The sequence below is a fragment of the Barbus barbus genome (genome assembly GCF_936440315.1).
Source record: "Barbus barbus genome assembly, chromosome: 40".
NCBI lineage: Eukaryota > Metazoa > Chordata > Actinopteri > Cypriniformes > Cyprinidae > Barbus > Barbus barbus.
The window spans coordinates 14,500,015-14,520,140 of NC_136718.1; the positions used below are offsets into that span (position 1 = coordinate 14,500,015).

The 20,126-nt window shown below is 36.2% G+C and overlaps 2 protein-coding genes across 3 annotated transcripts; one reads left to right on the plus strand and one right to left on the minus strand.

The window, feature by feature from the left end:
- Positions 1-721: 721 nt before the first annotated feature.
- LOC306859169 (heat shock protein beta-7-like) lies at positions 722-5,713 on the minus strand. The gene is made up of 3 exons (XM_079400064.1): positions 4,963-5,713; positions 1,972-2,105; positions 722-1,891 (listed from the first exon to the last, which is right to left on the minus strand). Exons 1-3 carry the CDS (start codon positions 5,129-5,131, stop codon positions 1,712-1,714), a joined length of 483 nt encoding a protein of 160 aa, XP_079256190.1. The 5' UTR covers positions 5,132-5,713; the 3' UTR covers positions 722-1,711.
- A 68-nt stretch (positions 5,714-5,781) lies between these two features.
- On the plus strand, positions 5,782-20,040 carry LOC306859170 (chloride channel protein ClC-Kb-like). Of its 2 annotated transcripts, XM_079400065.1 has the most exons (21): positions 6,427-6,555; positions 9,033-9,174; positions 9,750-9,909; positions 10,004-10,135; positions 10,337-10,465; positions 11,149-11,288; positions 11,390-11,467; positions 11,592-11,667; positions 11,799-11,924; positions 12,156-12,240; positions 12,375-12,476; positions 12,844-12,928; positions 13,026-13,190; positions 13,308-13,377; positions 14,358-14,462; positions 14,595-14,811; positions 14,968-15,101; positions 15,385-15,455; positions 17,904-17,984; positions 18,080-18,166; positions 18,306-20,040. In XM_079400065.1, exons 3-21 carry the CDS (start codon positions 9,753-9,755, stop codon positions 18,342-18,344), a joined length of 2,079 nt encoding a protein of 692 aa, XP_079256191.1. In that variant the 5' UTR covers positions 6,427-6,555; positions 9,033-9,174; positions 9,750-9,752; the 3' UTR covers positions 18,345-20,040. The 2 variants fall into 2 exon arrangements, with proteins under 2 accessions (XP_079256192.1, XP_079256191.1); XM_079400066.1 differs by lacking the exons at positions 6,427-6,555; positions 9,033-9,174 and adding an exon at positions 5,782-6,009.
- The last annotated feature ends 86 nt before the right edge of the window (positions 20,041-20,126 follow it).

A 20,126-nucleotide genomic window follows, 5' to 3' on the forward strand; every position in this document is an offset into this window, starting at 1 on the left:
CATCCAAGTGCACACACACAGCAGTGAGTAGTGAACAAATGCACACACACACACACACACCGTGAACACACACCCGGAGCAGTGGGCAGCCATGCTGCAGCGCCCGGGGAGCAGTTGGGGGTTCGGTGTCTTGCTCAAGGGCACCTCAGTCGTGGTATTGAGGGTGGAGAGAGCGCTGGACATTCACTCCCCCCACCTACAATCCCTGCCGGCCGGGGACTCGAACCCGCAACCTTTCGATTACGAGTCCAATTCTCTAACCATTAGGCCACGACTTCCCCTAAACCACCACGAGTTACATATTAAAATATGGTTTCAAATTATATTATGCAAATCTAAGGGGGCAATTTTTAGTGCACATTTTAGGCATTAACTAAACCTTCAGTGAACCATTATGTAGCTTTGGGCAAAAATGGCAGGCCTATTTTTTTTCTTATTTAAATAATTGGATTTACTTTATAAATTAAGCTTATTAAAGTCATTACGTTCCCAGATCAGTAATAGGCCTAAAATTCATGTAATGTTCATATAATACACACTCTTAAGTGCTGGAAAACATTGCCTAAACTATCTGGTTTTCTTGTTTTAGCTGGTCTCCCATTTTGGTTTTAAAGTTGTTTGGGCATTTTCAGCTGATTAAGCTTAGATTCAAAAGAACTGTAAAGAAATAATGGCATAATATGTATTATTACAAGTGCTTATTTGCATACATTTGTATGTGATGCAACACAGTAACAGGTTATTGATGGATGACATAAAGCACAAAAATAGTAGATGATAAGGCTGAATAGTAACGGCCAACTCTATTTATAGAAGAAGTGCTCAGAGACACAGAATACCTGTCATTTGCTCATGATGTCCAATGTAATGGAAGAGGACAAGACCCAAATCATTGACTCACAAGCTCAAAATACTCATCAAAGGTGTTCTGGTTTTATTATCTTCTAAAATAGTGTTAAATCACCCAACATAACACAGTGTTACAGTTCGAAAATATACCTTTTGATAGCAATCAGTTCAATGAAGAGGTTTCTCTTCTGATTGTTTGTCATACAACAAGCTCCAAAAGTCTTAAACACCCACTAAAAATGCTTTTCAATGCATTTCAAATGACATTATCTGCAAAAAGTTTGAGGGAAAAGTTAACTTTTTAAAAATACTTTAGTATTTGGTTTGTCCTCTTGTTGATTTCATGACAGCAGCATTCGAGCTACATGAACTTCACACATTTGTATAAAGCCTGATGATCATGTTCTCCAGCATGATTTAAATGGATGCAAGAACAGCAGCATCTGCAGAAAGAGTCACGTGATCAATCTAACAAATTTGATTACTTTTAGTGACAGAAATAGTGCATCCTTGAAACATTTCTTATTCATTTAAAGACATACATTTTCTTTCATACTCTCAAAATCCTAAAATGTTATGTTTCTTTACAGATTTAAATTGGATTTTGAATCACAGATGTTCTTTGTGGTCTCAGACGTTTGGACCCCACTGTGTACTGTAAGGTGATATATATTTAGCAGGGAATTGACGTTAGCAGTGCATTTGTGTTAAATGTTTCGAATACATGTGACAGGATTAAATTCCACCCAAGTCTAATGCGAAGTAATGAGAGAAGGTCATGGAGGAATGACAAAGCAGGACTAAGTAACTATTATCAAGGTCATTTATCACAGGAAAACAGATACAGCAGGAGAGGAAAGATCTAAATTTTGATCTCTGTGCGGAACGTCTGTGCGTGCTCCAGTTTTGCAGTGTTTCTCTGTGCTTTTATAGTGAGAGTCCCATCAGCCCCTAAACTTGACTTCACCGAGGTGGGGTCTACATCCTCTGGTAGCTGGCATTTATGGGTAAAAGTGTTCATCACTGTTCCATCAGTAGCAAGCTGTTGAATAAAGTACATACATAAGGGAATGAATATTCTGAAAATTCATTTGTATTATGCAGAGGCCTGTGTCTGTTTACCTTTTCAGCATGAACTTCAATCTGATTGTTTGAGGTGGTGACTATCACATCCTCAGGAGAGAAGTCTCGGACATCCACTGTGAATTGATACGTGTCTCCCAGAGTCTTCATGTTTCCAACTGTCCCTGTTCTGTCTTATGGAAAACATACGATGTAATATTATTATATGGCTCTCAGTAATAGGATCACTGTTTCATACAAACACAACTGGCGCCATCTTGTATCTCAATTTTATATTGTGTATAAAAAACAGATGTTTGGGATTTAAATATTAATTAGCCTATTACTGTCAAGTATTGCACTGCTGTTGCTTGGCAGATTGTTTTCTAGTCAACATTGTAAAGGTTTGGTCACATGTACCATTCTTTGGCAAATTTTCACGTAAAATTCAATCATTTTAATAAAAACCACTTAAGCAATCATTTTGCGAAAGATTTCTCCACACAGATTTCACAACGGCCTCAAGTTGGTCACACTGCATTTGCCACGTTGACTAACAAAAAGCTGCTTGGTTTGAAAGTGACTTGTCAACTGTGCTTCATACATTGATTTGCTACATCATTGACAATAGACAATGGACCAATGTTATCACACCTTAATGGTCTCCTGATTAATTAGCGGAAGCATTAAATAACATACAGCCAAGCATATAGAATTGGATCAGATCAAATCAAAATTCCATGTCCATGTTTCCCCCTTCATTTTTTTTTTACTTCACGGACAACTTTATTCTATATTTAAATGCATATTATGTGACTGAAACTATCATTTAAGTAATACTCTTTTGGGTATTCCTCAATTATGGATCAGAGGTTTATTTCTATAGTATATATATATATATATATATATACATTCCCTAGATGCTTATTAGAACATAATTACTGGGTTTATAATTACTGGGTTTAATTTATAATTACTTGCTTTTATTATATATATATATATATATATATATATATATATATATACACTACCAGTCAAAAGTTTTTGGGCAGTAAGATTTTTAATGTTTAAAGTTAAAGTAAGATTTTTAATGTTAAAGTAAAATAACTGCTTTCTATTTGAATATATTGTAAAATGCAATTTATTCCTGTGATGACAATGCTAAATTTTTAGCATAATTACTCCAGTCTTCAGTGATCTTTTCTGATCCTTCAGAAATCATTCTAATATGCTGATTTGCTGTTCAAGAAACATATTTCATTATTATCATTATTATCATTATTTAAAACAGTTGAGTACAATTTCTTTCAGGATTCTTTGATGGATAGAAAGATCCAAAGATCAGTATGTATCTTAAATAAAAAGCTTTTGTATCATTATACACTATACCGTTCAAAAGCTTGGAGTCAGTATATATTATTATATATATATATATCATTATATATTTATTATTAAATTATGCAATTATAGAAATGAATACTTTTATTGTCAGGCCTCTGTTGTGTGTGTGTCTTGTGTTTCCATTGCCCATATTTGGTTGGTTTCCTGTCCTTGTTATATGTGATTAGTAGTTTATTCTGTTCCAGGTGTGTTAATTATCCTGTGTATTTATAGTCCTGTCTGTTCAGTGTTATTTCGTCTGGTCTACTCGTTACTCCCCGGTGTTCCTGTCTGTGTCTGCCTTGCCTTGCTGTGATGTCTTCATTAAAGACATGTTATTTGAGTTTACGTCCTCGTATCCGTGTTCCTGTGTCCTCCCTGCTGTGTGCACAGTGACATTTATTTAGCAAGGATACATTAAATTGATCAAAAGTGACGATAAAGATATTTATAATGTTACAAAATATTTCTATTTCAGATAAATGCTATTCTTCTGAACTTTCTATTCATTAAGTCCATATTGTGCATTGTATACTAATTATTACATTACATTAGTGTATACTAATGAGATCAGGCTGGACAAAGAATAGTCTTTCTAAAAAAAACCTTTAAAAAATAATTCTGAAGGATCATGTACCTGGAGTAATGATGCTGAAATTCAGCTTAGTAATCACAGGAATAAATTACATTTTAAAATATATTCAAATAGAAAGCAGTTATTTTAAATAATAATAAAATATATATAATAATAATCACAATATTACTGCTTTTGTTGTATTTTGGATCAAATGAATGCAGCTTGGTGGGCATAAGAGAATTCTTTAAAAAATCTTGCTGTCCAAAAACTTTTGACTGGTAGTGTATATATAGACATGATGAAAAACTATTGTAATATGGCTTATTTGTAGATTGTACAGAATATCGCTCTTTCCGTGATTTTGTGTGTGTGTTCATGTAGAAAGTACTGTGAAAGTCACTAAGGTTTGCAAAATTCTGATTAAGTCACAAAACATAAAATCTGATTAAGTCACAACATAAAATATCTCTGTTTAAAATGGCCTAAGACCACCAAAGAGTTCATTAAATCTCATGCATATACTCTGTTACATTACACAAGCACCATTATGTTACAAATGGGCATTCTTGTGCATTAATATCGCTTTCTAATGATGTGTGAAAATGTGCCTTGGTGAATCTCAGACCAGCACTTCATATCCATATATATTACATTCAGCAACAGACCGCCCTTGCACTGTTAAGTCATTCCCCAACAGTGAAGTCACTGCATTGCTCTGGCTCAAAACATTCCCTATGTTACCCTCTCTCTCTCTGTCCCCCAGGTGCCCTTGTATATCTATTGTGTTTTACACACACTTCTACACATACAAGGATGCAACCGTGAATATAAAATATATCTGCCTTCACATACACATTCCACACAGATAAACAGTCAAATGTCTCATGCAGTCTTGAAATTCATATACCATAAATAAATGTTCAGGCCTCATGCAGTTGTCACATTGTAATATCAGTATCCACTATTTTATGTACAGAAAATGGCAATGTGAATATAAACAATAAATTCAGATTCTCCCTCAAGACAAATAACATAAAGCAGTTTATTTTACATTAGGCTGTAAATATCCAATGGAACCAGGCTTAATAACTCACTTGGAAATCCCAAAGCATCTTTTGGACACATGAAAGATCCAAAGTCCTCAGCGAAGAGTCCCCGGCTCTTCTCCATGTATGGGTTTGTTGAGGTTGAGGATGAAGATGAGGAGGATGTCTGGTGGAAACTGCGCTCCGATCGATAGGCAGAGGAGTTGGTCGCACTCATTAGTGTTTAGACGCTTTCTTTGCCTTAAATCGATATCCAGTCACAGCTTTGAAGTGATACAGTGAGCTGTGAGTTTATAAATGAAGTAGTTTTGCACCGTCCTTATTCAAAACACTGTATGAATCCACTCTCAAGCCTCAGAACCTTTCTCACTCTTTCTGTTAGCTGTGTCCCTCTGGTGTGGCTATTGTCTGTCTGTCTGACTGTCTTTTATATGCTGGGTCTAGCCTGAGAGTTGTTATATCTATGTGTGTGTGTATGTGTGTGTGTGTTAATTGTGGGATGACAGTGTGCTATAATTATCGTGTGAGGGAGAGGGGCTCAGTGGTCGGAAAAGTTTTGTGTGATGAGGGTTTGAGGTTGAGAAAGGGGCTCTGACAAAGGCTCAAAGATAGGAAAGGGAGATACGGAGGGAGAGAGCGGGGGGTTGAGTCAACAGCTGACATTCCAGACACTCGCTCCCTGAAATAGCCGTTCCCTTCTTCTCTCGCTCCGTGTGCTCTCCATCCATTTCTCTCTAGCCTGCCATCCACAGCAATTTGTCGTGATTTGCAAACGCACTCTCACAAGAGGCATCAGAAGCTGTCAATCAGAAAATTACAGTCAACACATGTCCTGAGGGTGTTCATCATCTCTGCATAAACAACGTTGAGGAATGAAAGTTCAGACAGAGGGTTAACAGAAAGATGGAAGGAATGTTGATGATAGTGTGAAGTTGAGGGACAGATGATGTTAGGAAAATGGATTAGGAGGCATTTGTTTACGGAGGAGAGTTGCTAATAATAGACAATTTGGTGCTGGTTTACTGCTCATTGAAGAAATTGCACGTATTTATTTCCCCTTTAATTTGCCCATGCAGTTTAATGCACTGCTAAAAGGTAATATTTTTCAGATATCTAGTAACTGTTTGGTTAACAACATCATCTTTTGAGTTCTGGAGAAGAAAGTAGGTCATACAGGTTTTGAATGACATGAGGGTGAGTAAACGATGACATAATTTAGATGTTCATAACTGCAATTAAGGCATTAATATTTTCACATTTCTTTGGAGTCTCTGTGTTGTCCAGAATGACAAATAGTTGCCTCTCATGGCATGTAATCACACAATATCCTATCACTTTCAAGACTTTCACAAATTGTCTAAATCCAACCAAAAAAACATTAAACATTAACTCTTACAGCTTGTGTCACCAATGAAGCTCTTCTAATTTGATTCTGTGCTTGAGAGAGAAACAGAGAGAGAGAGAGCAAGAGTGAGAGAGAGCTTTTAATCAGTCAACAGTATAATCGCGACTAGCACAGTTTGTCCTCAGGCTTAGTGTGAGCTCACTTCAGAAAGTTCACTTGATATCCTCCCAAGTATTCAGCTAATTTATGGATGTCTTTGGACAGCCCTCAGGGAACAGTTTCGTAACAGCATGAGGGTATGTGGAGACCAAAATGTGGTTTTAGTTTGCTTGTAATATTATATATAATAATCATTTCTTGTACAATATTGTGCAATATTATTACAATTTAAAATAACTGTTTTCTATTCTAATCCAGTCTTCAGTGTCACATGATTCTTCAGAAATCATTCTAATATGATTTGATGCTCAATTATTATTGGTGTTCATTAAAGAATAAAATTACATTTTAAAATATACTGAAATAAAAAACAGATATAATATAATATTTCACAGTATTACTGGTTTACTGTATTTTGATCAAATTAATGCAGCCTTGGTGAGCATCAAATTTAAAAAAACAAATGTTCATTAAAAACATGTTTATATGATATTTATGCAACTATAACCAAAGATAAAGAAGCCAAGGCTTTAGCTGTCTTTAAGTACATGTTCATATATTACTATTGGTACTGCATGCATATTGAAACACTTTTTATACAATAAAAACAGGTCCTTGGCCTGAAAATGGTCTAAGGTCCCTTGCAATATATGTAAACATACATGGAAGCTCAGAGAGAGAGAGTTTGTGTTGTGTTACACTGTTTGTGATTCTGTTGGCTGCTGATCATTACATAATATTGGATTATCATTGTTGCTCAGTGTGAATGGTTTGTTTTGCTAGGACTGAGGGACAGAAATACAAGAGCAACAAACAATGCAGTTGTAAATACACAAAACTGAGTCTCGAATTATAGTACCAAAACAAATCATACAATAATAAAAGCTGAGATGAGAAAGAAAATGCATTTAAATAGCCTGGTGGCATCAGTCAATATATGTTTTTTTATTTGTTTGCATTTGCGGCTGTCATGATTCTATAAAAACCACTGGTGTGTGGACCCATCTCAGAAAAACGAATGGAAATTGACAGGGAAAATGAACAGAATGCGGGTAGCCGCTCATCAGTCATGGCGGGAGGGAAGGATTATTATTGCGACATTTCACACATATTCACCCTGTGATCCAGTCACTCCTCAAGGAGTAACAGATTGAATCTGTCAGTGGGGATAAAACAATTCCAAAATGATCAGGGGGTTTTAAATTTAAAATAAGATGAAATTCCACCTTTTGTCACACAGTTTGCGTGAGGGTTAACACTAAAGAGAAGAATCCAAAACCAAGGGACATGAAATTGTTTCAAGTCGATAAGACAAGTTATCTATTTGTGTTTTCAGAGTGCAGCGAAAATGGCTCCATCATAATTAAAGCATTAGCCCATGTGAGCCCTCAGCTAAATTAGTCAATAGTGAAATTATATGAGCATGTGGAACAGTAGTGGCTTTATTGCTTGCCTTTGTGTGTAAACAACATGGAAATGAATAATGCATCTTGCTGTTTGTTTAAAAAGACTAATTTATCATCTGAGTTAGTGCTGATCATCATGACTATAATATAAATTTCAGAGGGCAGGAAATCCCTTACGCAATGAAAATATATTGCCTTATACATTAATGATTAATATATTAAAATTTTATATGGAATAAACTTCTTAATATAAAGAGGTACATGTGATAAAATATGGTTCTGTGTGTATAAATATTTTTGTAATATTTGTATAACTATATACAGTATGTAACTATATGTGTACTACATAGTCAGTCACATTCACATAGTAATGTGTGCAAAATATTCATGCAATTAAAATATATATTGTGATATATTACCAAATATTATATCACTTGATCATTTAAGTTACGTCAAATCTCATTTCAATCCACTGTATTGCCATGACTTTAATAAGACATCCAACTGTCTACAAATGAAAAAATAATAATATTTGTTTGTTGTTGTATATTGTTTTTACCATATATTTTTGTTTTGTAAGAGATAAGATGGCATTGAGCTGCAGGACCCAAATTATGCATTATTGTTTTTATGGTCTGAAATAGCTTAATGGAATGCACTGTTGCATGACGAAATTATAATATTAAGTATTTCCACCACAGCACTGTGTGATTTGGAAATTCTGTGTGAAATGAAGAAACTCAGTGAAAATGAAGGATTGTGTGCGACAATGTGTCAAGTGAATAATTTGTGTGGTGTGTGTGTGTGATTGCTTTCACCTTGAACGAAGGTTAATGCAATGTGAATTAGTGTTCAAACAGAGACCAAGGGGGCAATCACATTCTAAACTATGCAACGCGTGAGAAAAGCTCGGTACACTTTTCATGCTTCACTTTTCACCTGTTAAGAAATGTCACCAGGGCTCATTAAAGCGTGCGAGTGTTATAAGAGTCCTGATGCCAATTCTAAAGGTCAGCCGGGTTCTATCACTTTCTGCTCTCTCGGCCTTAACAACAAAGATTCATAACACATCACAGGTCATTTCATTAACTGCCTAATTAAAAGTTCCAAAAGGCCACAACGAGCTTTGTCTATGACATTTGTGAGATCAAAATGAATTTCAGAGAAAACAAAAAAGGAAACTTCAATTTCACATTGTTCCAATTCAGTGGCTGCCCAGAGGCAAGCTGGAGAGGACGTGCACCATAAATAAGTTAAAGCTTAATTTTCCTTTCAAGCTACATCTGGTAATGCCAGAGTTGATTCTGACCTCAACAGTCTTTCATGTGGAATGAGTCAACTGGATGAAAGGTGAGCTCTCTTTAAAGTTTATTTTTTTAATTTTCAAATGACTTTGGGTTGGCATTAAATCATTTGCAATATTTTGGAACTTTCTAAGAATGTTTTCTCATTATTAGGAATAATGTGCTTCTTACATGGCAACTCACCAAAAATGACAAATGTGTGGACATGAAACAATTATTATTTTATGATTTTAACTCTGCTAAAATTGTACTCTTAATAACAGTTTGTGGATTAAAAGCACAGTGAGTGGTTGCCATAGCCATATCGTAGCCATATCACTTTATTTTGCAATACATAAGTAAGGAGAATAACAAAATAATATGGTAACAAATGCCTGTTACCAAGCAGCATACTGGACTCTTTTTATATATATGTGTCATGTACTCACCCTCAAGTTGTTCTAAACCTGTATGAGTTTCTTTCTTCTGTTGAGAAAAAAGGAAGATATTAATGAAGAATATTGGTAACCAAACAGTTGACGGTAGCCATTGATTTCCATAGTATGGAAAAAAATACTATGGATATCAATCAACTGTTTGGTCACCAACATTCATCAAAATAACTAACATGTTGCATTTTAGACAATGGATGAGACTTGTGTAAATGTAAAGCATCTTGAAGAAAATGAAGAACAGCGCACCGATGAAGATAAGACAGACCAAGATAAGGTGGAAGAAAAGCTAATCAGCTCTAATGAGCGTTCATGGAAACCATGGCAAGTATCGCGGTCACGAATCAGAGGTGAGGTGAATCATTTCCCCCGTCATTTTATCAAACCTCAATGCCATAAACTCACAGTTATCAGCTGTAATTTATGTTCTTTATATTTGGGCAGAGTGTGTGCTGTATGTGAAGAAGGTTCTGGTGTCTTTTGCTAGCATGGAGTGGTACTGTTATGCCCTGTTAGGAATCGTCACCGCTCTAATGAGCTTCTTCATGGATATGACTGTAGCCAAGCTGCTGAATGGTGAGCGGTTCCACCATGTCACTCAAAAATGATTTGTACACAATTTGCATACAGATGCAAGTGGGGCGGTTAACTGTTTGAGCACTGAAGCATTCTAGCAGCTGAGTGGGGCAAGGTCTTTCAAAAACAGACCTGACCTTAGACGCTCTTGCGTTTATCGCGCATTTTTAAACCTCAGCCCGTGTCCTTCTCTTTTATTAGCTCACCAATGGCTGTACGGATGTCTGAAGGGTCACCACCTGCTGCAGTTCCTCTGCTGGACGCTTTACCCAGCCTGTCTTTGTGCTCTGTCCACCAGCTTCGCCCATAGCATCTGCCCATTTTCTGCAGGTCAGCTAGATACTCATCTTTACACTGTAAAAAATAAGAGCAACAGTTTGGATGTTTTTATTACTATTTTATTTTCCATAATTATTTTAAGTAAATATATTCACTGAATTTAAAAGGTTAAATTTCAGTTAGGCCTACCTAATATTTGCTTATATTTAGAGCTTGTCTTATTTGTCCACCATGTCTTATATATATATATATATATATATATATATACTGTATATATATAAAAATAGATAGATAGGTAGAGAATAAGGGATTTCGACCACCATGTTATGGATGGGTGGGTGGGTAGGTAGAGATGTAGAGATAGATAGATAGATAGATAGATAGATAGATAGATAGATAGATAGATAGATAGATAGATAGATAGATAGATAGATAGATAGATAGATAGATAGATAGATAGATAGATAGATAGATAGATAGATAGAAAAAGTGATTTCAACCACCATGTTTCAAATATACAAATACATATAATTTAAATATAATCCACTTGTCTTAAAAAACAGTTCTACATGGGCATGACACTTCTGCTGCCAAAGATTTATTAACAGCAATAAAGACGATTGCTTTGGATTATGCTGATGTTGTTAAAAACAGACATGTTTAATCATACATGAGTATTTGTTGAGAAGGGCTGTCTGGTGCATTTGGTCCTGCATAATGTGTTTGACCCTCAGGCTCTGGTGTTCCTGAGGCGAGGGCTATTCTCTTAGGGATGGACATGCCAGATTACCTGTCCCTCTCCAATCTCTTCGCTAAACTGTTCGGCCTGATATGCACACTAGCTTCGGGCAGCACAGTGTTTCTCGGCAAAGTGGTAAGAACCTATCTTACATGCAAATGAGGATGTGGAGTTTATGGATAAATGGACGTTCTGAATATATTGACCTTTTGCAGTACAACTTATCATCTCAATAGGGTCCATTTGTCCATTTATCTATCATGGTGGGTGCGTTCATGAGTCGCCTGCATGTTTCCTGCCGTGGAGGAAAACAGGTAGCTGAACCGCACTGCAATACATGAACCACGCAGCCCACTTGCATTTTCCATTATGAGAACCAGATTGAAATTGTATAGAAGGCTACTTAAGCTAATGACTCTTGTGGCTCCGTTCATTCAGAGAGCAGCTAAAGGAGAAATGCTGGTTGTGGCGTCAGCGGTGGGCGTCGCGAGCTGCTTTGGGGCTCCAGTCAGCGGTGAGTTGACGTCATTGTGGTCTGTGTTATCCTTTAGAACTAAACAAACACAAAGTTATTACTGTCTCATCAGTCAGCCAGTCTGTCAGTTGACCTTTGCCTGTATTTTTATCTCTGTTTCATTGTCATAGGTGTTCTGTTCAGTATAGAAGTGATGGGGACTCATTATTCAGTCAGAGATTATTGTCCCTGCTTCTTTGCAGCGGCTTGCGGCGCAATCACCTTCAGACTGCTTTCTGTCTGTAGTAGAGATCAAGGTGAGAGGTTTACACTACCTACAGCGTCCCCTAATGGATGCTACTGGTGTCTTCATAGTAATCTCATCCACCACAGTGCTCTAAGGCCATTAGATCAGTCTTGAGGGATGCTATGAATTTGATTTAGATATGATTGAACTGAAAGTATCACACCACATTAATGTAATCTGGTTTCATTTAAAAGGATATATGAGAGAAGTGATTCAATATTTCTTTGATATATGTCCACAGAAACCATCCAGGCCCTGTTTAAAACCAGCTTTTCTTCTGATCTTCCCTACCAGCCTTTTGAAATATTTATTTTCGCTCTGCTTGGGTAAATTCTCATGTTGGTGATGGACAGTCATAAGTTAAATACTGCTTACTCATATCTGTTACCTCAGGGTTTGGGTTATATTATTAGCATTCATGAAGCAGTAATTGTTCTGATTATGTTTTCCTCTGATTCAGGCTGTTCTGCAGTATTCTCAGCTGCATTTATTTATTCTGTCATCGCTGGGCTCTGCGTTTCGTCAAAACAAACAAACCCATCAGCAGACTTCTGGCAACAGAGTGAGATGAAAGATTTATTCCCACAGACTGGACATCATATTGTACAATTCGATAGACTTTCTTTCTCACTATGTAGATGAGGTCTAAATGTGAGAGCACTAGTGCCTCTATTTTGCATTTGTTTTTCAAGTTTAATAGAATTAAATTCAGAATTGCAATGTGTAACTTTAAATATTTATATGTCTTCATTCATAAAATATGCTATTTCCAGGTTTACATTAGATTTTTAATCCTAGATTTGCAACATGGTCTCCGATTTATGGATGGCACTGTATGTTGACAGCAGATGTGTGTCTTTTGATTGGATGCCTGGAGATATTTGTTGTGATCTAACCCAGAGCTGCCTCTTGTTTGTAATCTTATCCAGAAAGTCACTTTATTCAGCCATAGTGGCATTTCTCCTCGCCTGCTTTACGTATTATCACTCAGCGGGACATTTCATAGCTGCTGAGGTGAGGATAGGCCTATTTCTAGAATACTGGCAGTGTATCAAACTTACATGTTCACTGTTCATATATTTACTTTCAATTTCTCCTTGTTTTCTAACAGCTCACAATGAAGCAGCTACTTACTTCACTGTTAGATGGCACTTCCTGGTACACTGTTTCCCAGAATGCATCTGCCCTGCCTGAACCTCAGAAAACATTCTGGCAGGCATGGAATCCCCCTAGCAAGAGTTACTTCCAAACACTAGGATTTTTCATTGCTGCAAAGGTGAAATTAAATGAGTATTAAGTATTAAGTAGCAATAATTATTATTGTGTTCATAAACTGCTTGTTCAATAGATTAAAAAATGTTCTCATAAGCTGATTTCATGATTTCTCTGTAAGGTTGGGCTGCTGGTTGTGGCTTGTACGTTGCCTTTACCTGCTGGCTATTTCATGCCAGTATTTGTTTACGGTAGGTAATCAGGTCATCACACCAATTTACATCATTCTACACTCTAAAAATATTGGCAAACATTGGACAGAACACATGCTGGGTTGTTTTTAACCAATAGTTAACTCAGCCTTCTGGGCAGTAACCCAACCACTGGGTAAAAACAACCCAATCGCTGGGTTCGTCCATATTTTACCCAGCGCCGGGTTGTATTTAACTCAGCATTTTTTAGAATGTATATGCAAAAAAAAAAAAAAAAAAAAAAAATTATATATATATATATATATATATAATAGTAATTAAAATGCAATAAAATAAATATGGTACAATATTGAAAAAAAATATAATAAACCAAAGTCATTATTATGATTGTTATTATAAAATAACTATGTAGTAAATAAAATATGATAAAGTACTGAAACAAATAAATAACATTATTTGAATATTGGTGCGTTAATCTGTTAAGTCACTTTGTGCAAGAAATTATGATCCGCACTTAATGAGAACAGTCTTCTTTTTCCGTTTAATTCAACAATCATCACCAATAGGGAAAGATGATGATTGTTGAATTATTGGTGATTGATTGAATTAAACGGAAAAAGAAGACTGTTCTCGTGAGTGCGGATCATAATTTCTTGCACAATATTTGAAAAAGTAAATGAAAATTCAAAAATAATAACATGTATTTGAAAAAAATGTTTTTTTTTAGAAAATAAAAATTTGAAAACAAAAATAAAAATAAGTAAAATAAAATAAATAATAATAAAATATAATAAAGTATTGAAACTAATTTAAATTAAGTAAATGAAACAAACAAATAAAATCCTTTGTTCTGCTAAATATCTTAGGCATCTACACTCAAAGGTAGTTGGCAAAATATGGTTATAATAGTTTATAATGTATTATTTTAAATAGTAGTTTAACTATATGCAGTTTTCAGTGAATCCAGACCAAAAGGTATTTGAAAAAAGCCCCAATGAAACAGCATTTGTCTGTTTTAGGTGCTGCGGTGGGGCGTTTGGTAGGCGAGGGCATGGCCTATTTGCTCTCAGATGGAATCTCATCAGGAAAGAGTTTGATAAACCCGGGTGGCTACGCGCTAGCAGGTAAACAAACTTATTATCCTGTCAAATTTCTGACCGGGGGATTTTATCAACACAGCAGGCTCACAGAGAAGATAAGGCCTGTCTACATGTATTGATGGGGCCATATTTTGATGTGCATGTATGTGTGTACAGGAGCAGCTGCCTTCTCTGGGGCTGTGACACACACGCTCTCTCCTGCCCTACTGGCTGTGGAAATGACCGGCCAGTGCTCTCACGCCGTCCCCGCTCTGGTTGCCACGCTGGTATCCAATGCAGTGGCTCGTGCGAAGCACCGTCCATCTTTCTACGACGGCATATCCCTTATTAAACAGCTCCCGCATTTGCCATCTCTCATCCGTGCTTGTCCAAAGTGAGTTAACCGTCTGCTCGTCTGCCTTCAGGCTCCACCGTGTTATGACTTGAAATTAACCTGCATTTTTCTTGAGATGACAAGATTGTGAGGGGAAACATCAAGGCAGTGATGTCTGGATAGTAAACTGTTTTCATCATGAACGCTGTCCTACAGGTTGGCCAATGTTCAGATCAAGCAGTTTGTGATCCCAGCAGGAGTTGTTCTGGAGAGGACAGAGACACTGGCGAGTCTGAAGCACATCCTAAACGACAGCGCAGACAATGAATTTCCTGTGGTGGACTCTCACGGTGAGTCTAACGAATACTGTATCACCAGCTCAACGACACAATTGCACCTCTTTGACTTTAATGGCACCTTGTTGCTTGACAGAAGAGAGTGAAAGCCAATGAAATGTGTGCCAATAAGAGCTAAAGGCCAAATGATTGCATGCTGATGAGTAGAAACAATCAAGACTGCACCCTCAAGATAATGTTCCAGTACAGTACAATGATGGTGCTATTGAATGAAATGAGACTGACAGTCTGAGGCTCTGGCTTTGCCATGTCATTTACTTTTTCTCTTGTCTCCCAGACTCCCCTATTTTCCTGGGTACAATCAACAAATCACAGCTGCATGAGTGTCTGCATCAGCATAGAAATGAGGTAATTGAACCCATCATAACAAGAATTGTGCAAAGTTACTGAAAAAATAATGAAAAAGCATTTTCAATTCAGAGGCTGGATTCTTTTTAATTGGTTCTTCCTATGTAAACATGCGCTATACGATTAACATTTTTGAGCACTGTGTAGAGTTTCACTGATTTTTTGTGTCTCGCACATGAGTGTTTTTTGCAAATACAAAAGACAGTCAGTGGAGTTCATTGTTGTTTTGGACCCTGCTGACTTGCATTATATACAGTCAAACCAAAATTTATTCAGACACTTCCAACATTTCTCACATTATGACAGTTTATTCGCTATAGTTTAGATGGTAATAAAATATGACAAGAACTCAGAGTTAAACTGTTAGAACAAATTTATCTGGATAATGTCAGATCATTTTGATAGAAAGGTATGTAATGAATTAGGCTGAATAGCTGTCAGCTGATTAGACAATACCAATTTAGGTCAACCAATTACCAAGCAATGCTTAATTTTGTTCAGTCTGTGGTGTAAAATGGTCGCATTAGCAATTAAAGAAAAACTCAAAGCATGGTCGGGTTAAAGTGTCTGAATAATCTTTGGTCCCAAATTTTTGTCAGTTTTACTAGTAGTCCACTATATGAAGAATTTTTGGGTATAGTATGTCACAGTTTACTTTATTTTGCTATCCTCACTTACATAAATGAACTATAGTGTCCTGCACCCACTAGTAAAAAAATATCAAAAATTATATATGGTGTCTGAATATTTTCTGGTTTGACTGTAGGCCTTATACACTTGAAACAATCTATAAAATGTCTTTAGAAGAAAGTAACTACACAATACAGGTCTAGAATGACATGAGAGTAAAAGATGACAATTTTCAGTTTGGGGTGAACTTTTAAAACATGTGAATCATCCCATAGAAACATAGTATTTCTTCATGTAACTCTTAAGTAGTGAGACAAGCCGTAAGGGATAGTTCACCCCAAAATTAAAAAATTCTGTCATTAATTACTCACCCTCATGTCACTCATAAGACCTTCGTTCATCTTCAGAACACATTAAGATAATTTTGATGAAATCCGAAAGCTCTCTGACCCTGCACAGACAGCAACACAACTACCATATTCAAGGCCAAGAAAGGTAGTAAGAACAGCATCAAAACAGACAATGTGACATCGGTGGTTCAGCTGTTATGAAGCTACGAGAATACTTTGTGTGTGCAAAGAAAACAAAACAAAAAATGACTGGCTTCATTCAGTAATTCTTCTCTTCCGTGTCAGTCTTTGAAGTGCATTCACAATAATACCACGACACATGTGCTGTTGATGCAGGAGCCAGCGTTCTGATGAAATTAAGTGAAGTGTCGTGTGGCAAGTATGGCGATCCATACTCTGAATTTGTGCTCTGCAATTTAACACATCCAAGTGCACACACACAGTAGTGAACACACACACACACATTCAAAACAGTGGCAAGCCATTGGGAGCAGCTGGGAGTTCGGTGCCTTGTCTCACCTCAATCGTGGTACTGAAGGTGGAAGAGACTACAATCCCTGCTGGACCTGAGACTCGAACCACAACCTGACTCTCTAACCATTAGGTCACGACTGCCTAGAACCCAGATGCGCTGCGCCTTGTTTACAAGCAGAGGAATGCACATACATGCATCGTGGTACTTGTGAACGTGTAGCGAATTCTGACACGGAGGAGAAGAAATTGTTTAATAAAGTCATTATTTTTGTTTCCTTTGCACACAAAAAGTATTCTCATAGCTTCATAAAATTAAGGTTGAACCACTGATGTCACATGGACTATTTTAACGATGTCCTTACTATCTTTCTGGGCCTTAAAGTCAGTTGCGTTGCTCTCTATCCAGGGACAGAAAGCTCTCGGATTTCATCACAAATATGTGTTCCAAAGATGAATGAAGGACTTATGGGTTTGTAACAACATGAGGATGAGTAATTAATGACACATTTTTCATTTTTGGGTGAACTATCCCTTTAAAATTTTCAATTAGAATGCAAGGAGATAAGGTTCAAATATGAAACCATAATTTTTAAAATAGTAAATCAAGCAAAATGTGTTTTACGGAAAAAAGCATGAGGGCAAGTATAATGATCAAATTGTCAGCAATTAAGCATATGAACTGAAGAATACGAGACACAATTTATTTTAAAAGCATTACATTTTTATTTATCTAGTAACTTTGGTAACACTTTAGAATAATTAAACATTTTGAACAGTGAACTGTTCTATTTTTATTAACTAACATTAACAAAGATGAATAAATGCTGTAACAAATCTGCTGCGCATTGTAAGTTAATGAAGTATTTAATTTGAACTAATTTAACATTATTGTAAAGTGTTACCATTTTTTTCAAATTACATTTAAAATCCTCTCGGCTCAAAAATCTGACACATAACGTATCTGCTTATCATCACTAAATCTTTTTTCTTGTAGGGTTTATGTAAACAGCTAGAGGAAGAATGTTCTATTCAACCTGTGCGGCTACATCTGACTCCTGAAAGCACTGTAAAGCAGGTGCAGTGAGAATACATGGTAGCTGGTTCACTTTACATTGTGTATGTTTTTTTCCAGTGTTCCACTATAATGCGTGTTTGTGTGTGTTCTGTCAGGCTCATTGCATCATGAGTGTCACAGGTGAGCAGCGTCTGTTTATAACGGAGAATGGGCGGCTGTGTGGCGTCATCACATGGAAAGAGGTGATAAGAGCAGTCTGCACAAGGACAAACTTGTACACACACATACAGCCATACACAAACCAAATACTGATGAATACACCACTCACACCAACTATATGTATGTTTAGGATATTCTTATGACACCTGATTTTTCTTCCAGATGAAGAAAATAATCGAAGAGATGGCGAAGGAAGTCTGATGCATGGACAATTTGCTCATACATCAGAATCACACTCCCAGGACAGGCATCAATTTGTGCTTCCCATTTTGATAATGAATTCATCTGCTGGTGATTTTACTCAGATCATTATGTGGATAACTATTCATAGTGAAATAATAAAGAAATCTTTTGAAATGAAGCAGCAATTTAGTAGGGTACAACAGGGATGAAGTTCCTCCAATGCACAATATTTCATGTATTCTAAGTTTTATAACAAAAATAACAACCAGAACACTTTGCTGAACATCTGTTTATGGCAAAAAAAAAAATTAGGATTCACTGATCTACCTTAAAATGTAGTTTTTAATATTTGTTAAAATGTAGATTTATGGGACTAATAAAAATCTAATTTACCAGGGTGAATTTATCATTAGTTATTCCAGGATAATATTGGTGACCTTTGACCACAAAACTAGTCATAAGGGTCAATATTTAAAAAAAAAATGATTTATACATTATCTGAATGCTGAATACATATGCTTTCAATTGATGTATGGTTTGTTATGATCGGACAATATTTGGCCAAGATACAACTATTTGAAAAACTGGAATCTGAGGGTGAAAAAAATCTAAATATTGAGAAAATCACCTTTAAAGTTGTCCAAATGAAGTTCTTAGCAATGCATATTACTAATCAAAAATTAAGTTTTGATATATTTACGGTAGGAATTTTACAAAATATCTTCATGGAACATGATCTTTACTATATCCTAATGATTTTTGGCATTAAAAAAAATCAGTAATTTAGACCCATACGATGGCTATTGCTACAAATATACCTGTGCAACTTGAGACTGGTTTTGTGGTCCAGGGTCACATTTGAGGTACAAAACCCCTTTTATTGCATCTTGAAAAGAAATAGTCAAATATGTTGGCTAAAGAGGAAAATACAATGAAATGTTTATACACATTTATGTTTATAAATGTTGCTCAAGACATTGCTATATACCAAATATAGCTGAATATGCCTATTTTGCCCAAGCTCAGGTGCTTTGATAGCTGTACTATATCAGCTCTATGTAGCTCTCTCAATGGGCTTTTTTAAAAGATTTTATTATGATAGGACAGACCAGAGAAAGGTGCTTAAGTTGGAATTCGAACTCAGGACACCTGTAGCGCTATATGTCGGCATGCTGCCCACAAGGCTATTGGCACCGACCTCCCGATGGACTTTTGCCCGTCAACACTTTTATATTTTCATGTTTTTTTATTATTTATTTTTCACAAATTGTGCCTCTGCCAATTTGTGATAAAACAGAATACATATTTTCGAGGAGTCATACACTTTGGGATCAGAAAAAACAAAAGGGAGACATTCAAGGTCCTGTCGTACCCTACTGCTGTCATGCTGTATGGACGGATCCTGTATAATTTGAGAAAAAAGAGCCTGTATAATTTGATGTACATGTCTAGAGTTTGAATGAAATGAGATATCTATTTGTAACCTCATGCAGCTTGTTAGCTTTATGAGCTTCACGCATGGGAGAAAAGAACAGAACAAAGGCTTCAGTAATAAATGACCTTCGTTTAATTTCTCAACCATCCCAATTCTGTTCTTTTCTCTGTTTTTCGTTCATTAATCCTTGTGCTTTTTTCTCAGAAAAGGTTTAATAAGAATTCATTTAAATTCAGTGTATTGTTCCTAAATAAATTGTGTTGAAATTGAATTCCAGTTACAAACACAATTTCAATTCTGCTCACCGCCCCAGAGCCTCTATCAACTCAATTAAATCCTACTTCAAACCCTCCCCTGGAGCACCA

What these genes read in the sequence shown, in the direction of transcription:
- LOC306859169 (XM_079400064.1), bottom strand. Translation starts at nt 5,131, where the DNA reads ATGAGTGCGACCAACTCCTCTGCCTATCGATCGGAGCGCAGTTTCCAC. An exon ending in AGATGCTTTGGGATTTCCAA is followed by an intron (nt 2,106 to 4,962) that starts GTGAGTTATTAA and finishes GTTTTCCATAAG; the next exon opens with ACAGAACAGGGACAGTTGGA. An exon ending in TTGAAGTTCATGCTGAAAAG is followed by an intron (nt 1,892 to 1,971) that starts GTAAACAGACAC and finishes TTTATTCAACAG; the next exon opens with CTTGCTACTGATGGAACAGT.
- LOC306859170 (XM_079400066.1), top strand. Translation starts at nt 9,753, where the DNA reads ATGGATGAGACTTGTGTAAATGTAAAGCATCTTGAAGAAAATGAAGAA. An exon ending in CATCTGCCCATTTTCTGCAG is followed by an intron (nt 10,466 to 11,148) that starts GTCAGCTAGATA and finishes TTTGACCCTCAG; the next exon opens with GCTCTGGTGTTCCTGAGGCG. An exon ending in CAGTGTTTCTCGGCAAAGTG is followed by an intron (nt 11,289 to 11,389) that starts GTAAGAACCTAT and finishes TCATCTCAATAG; the next exon opens with GGTCCATTTGTCCATTTATC.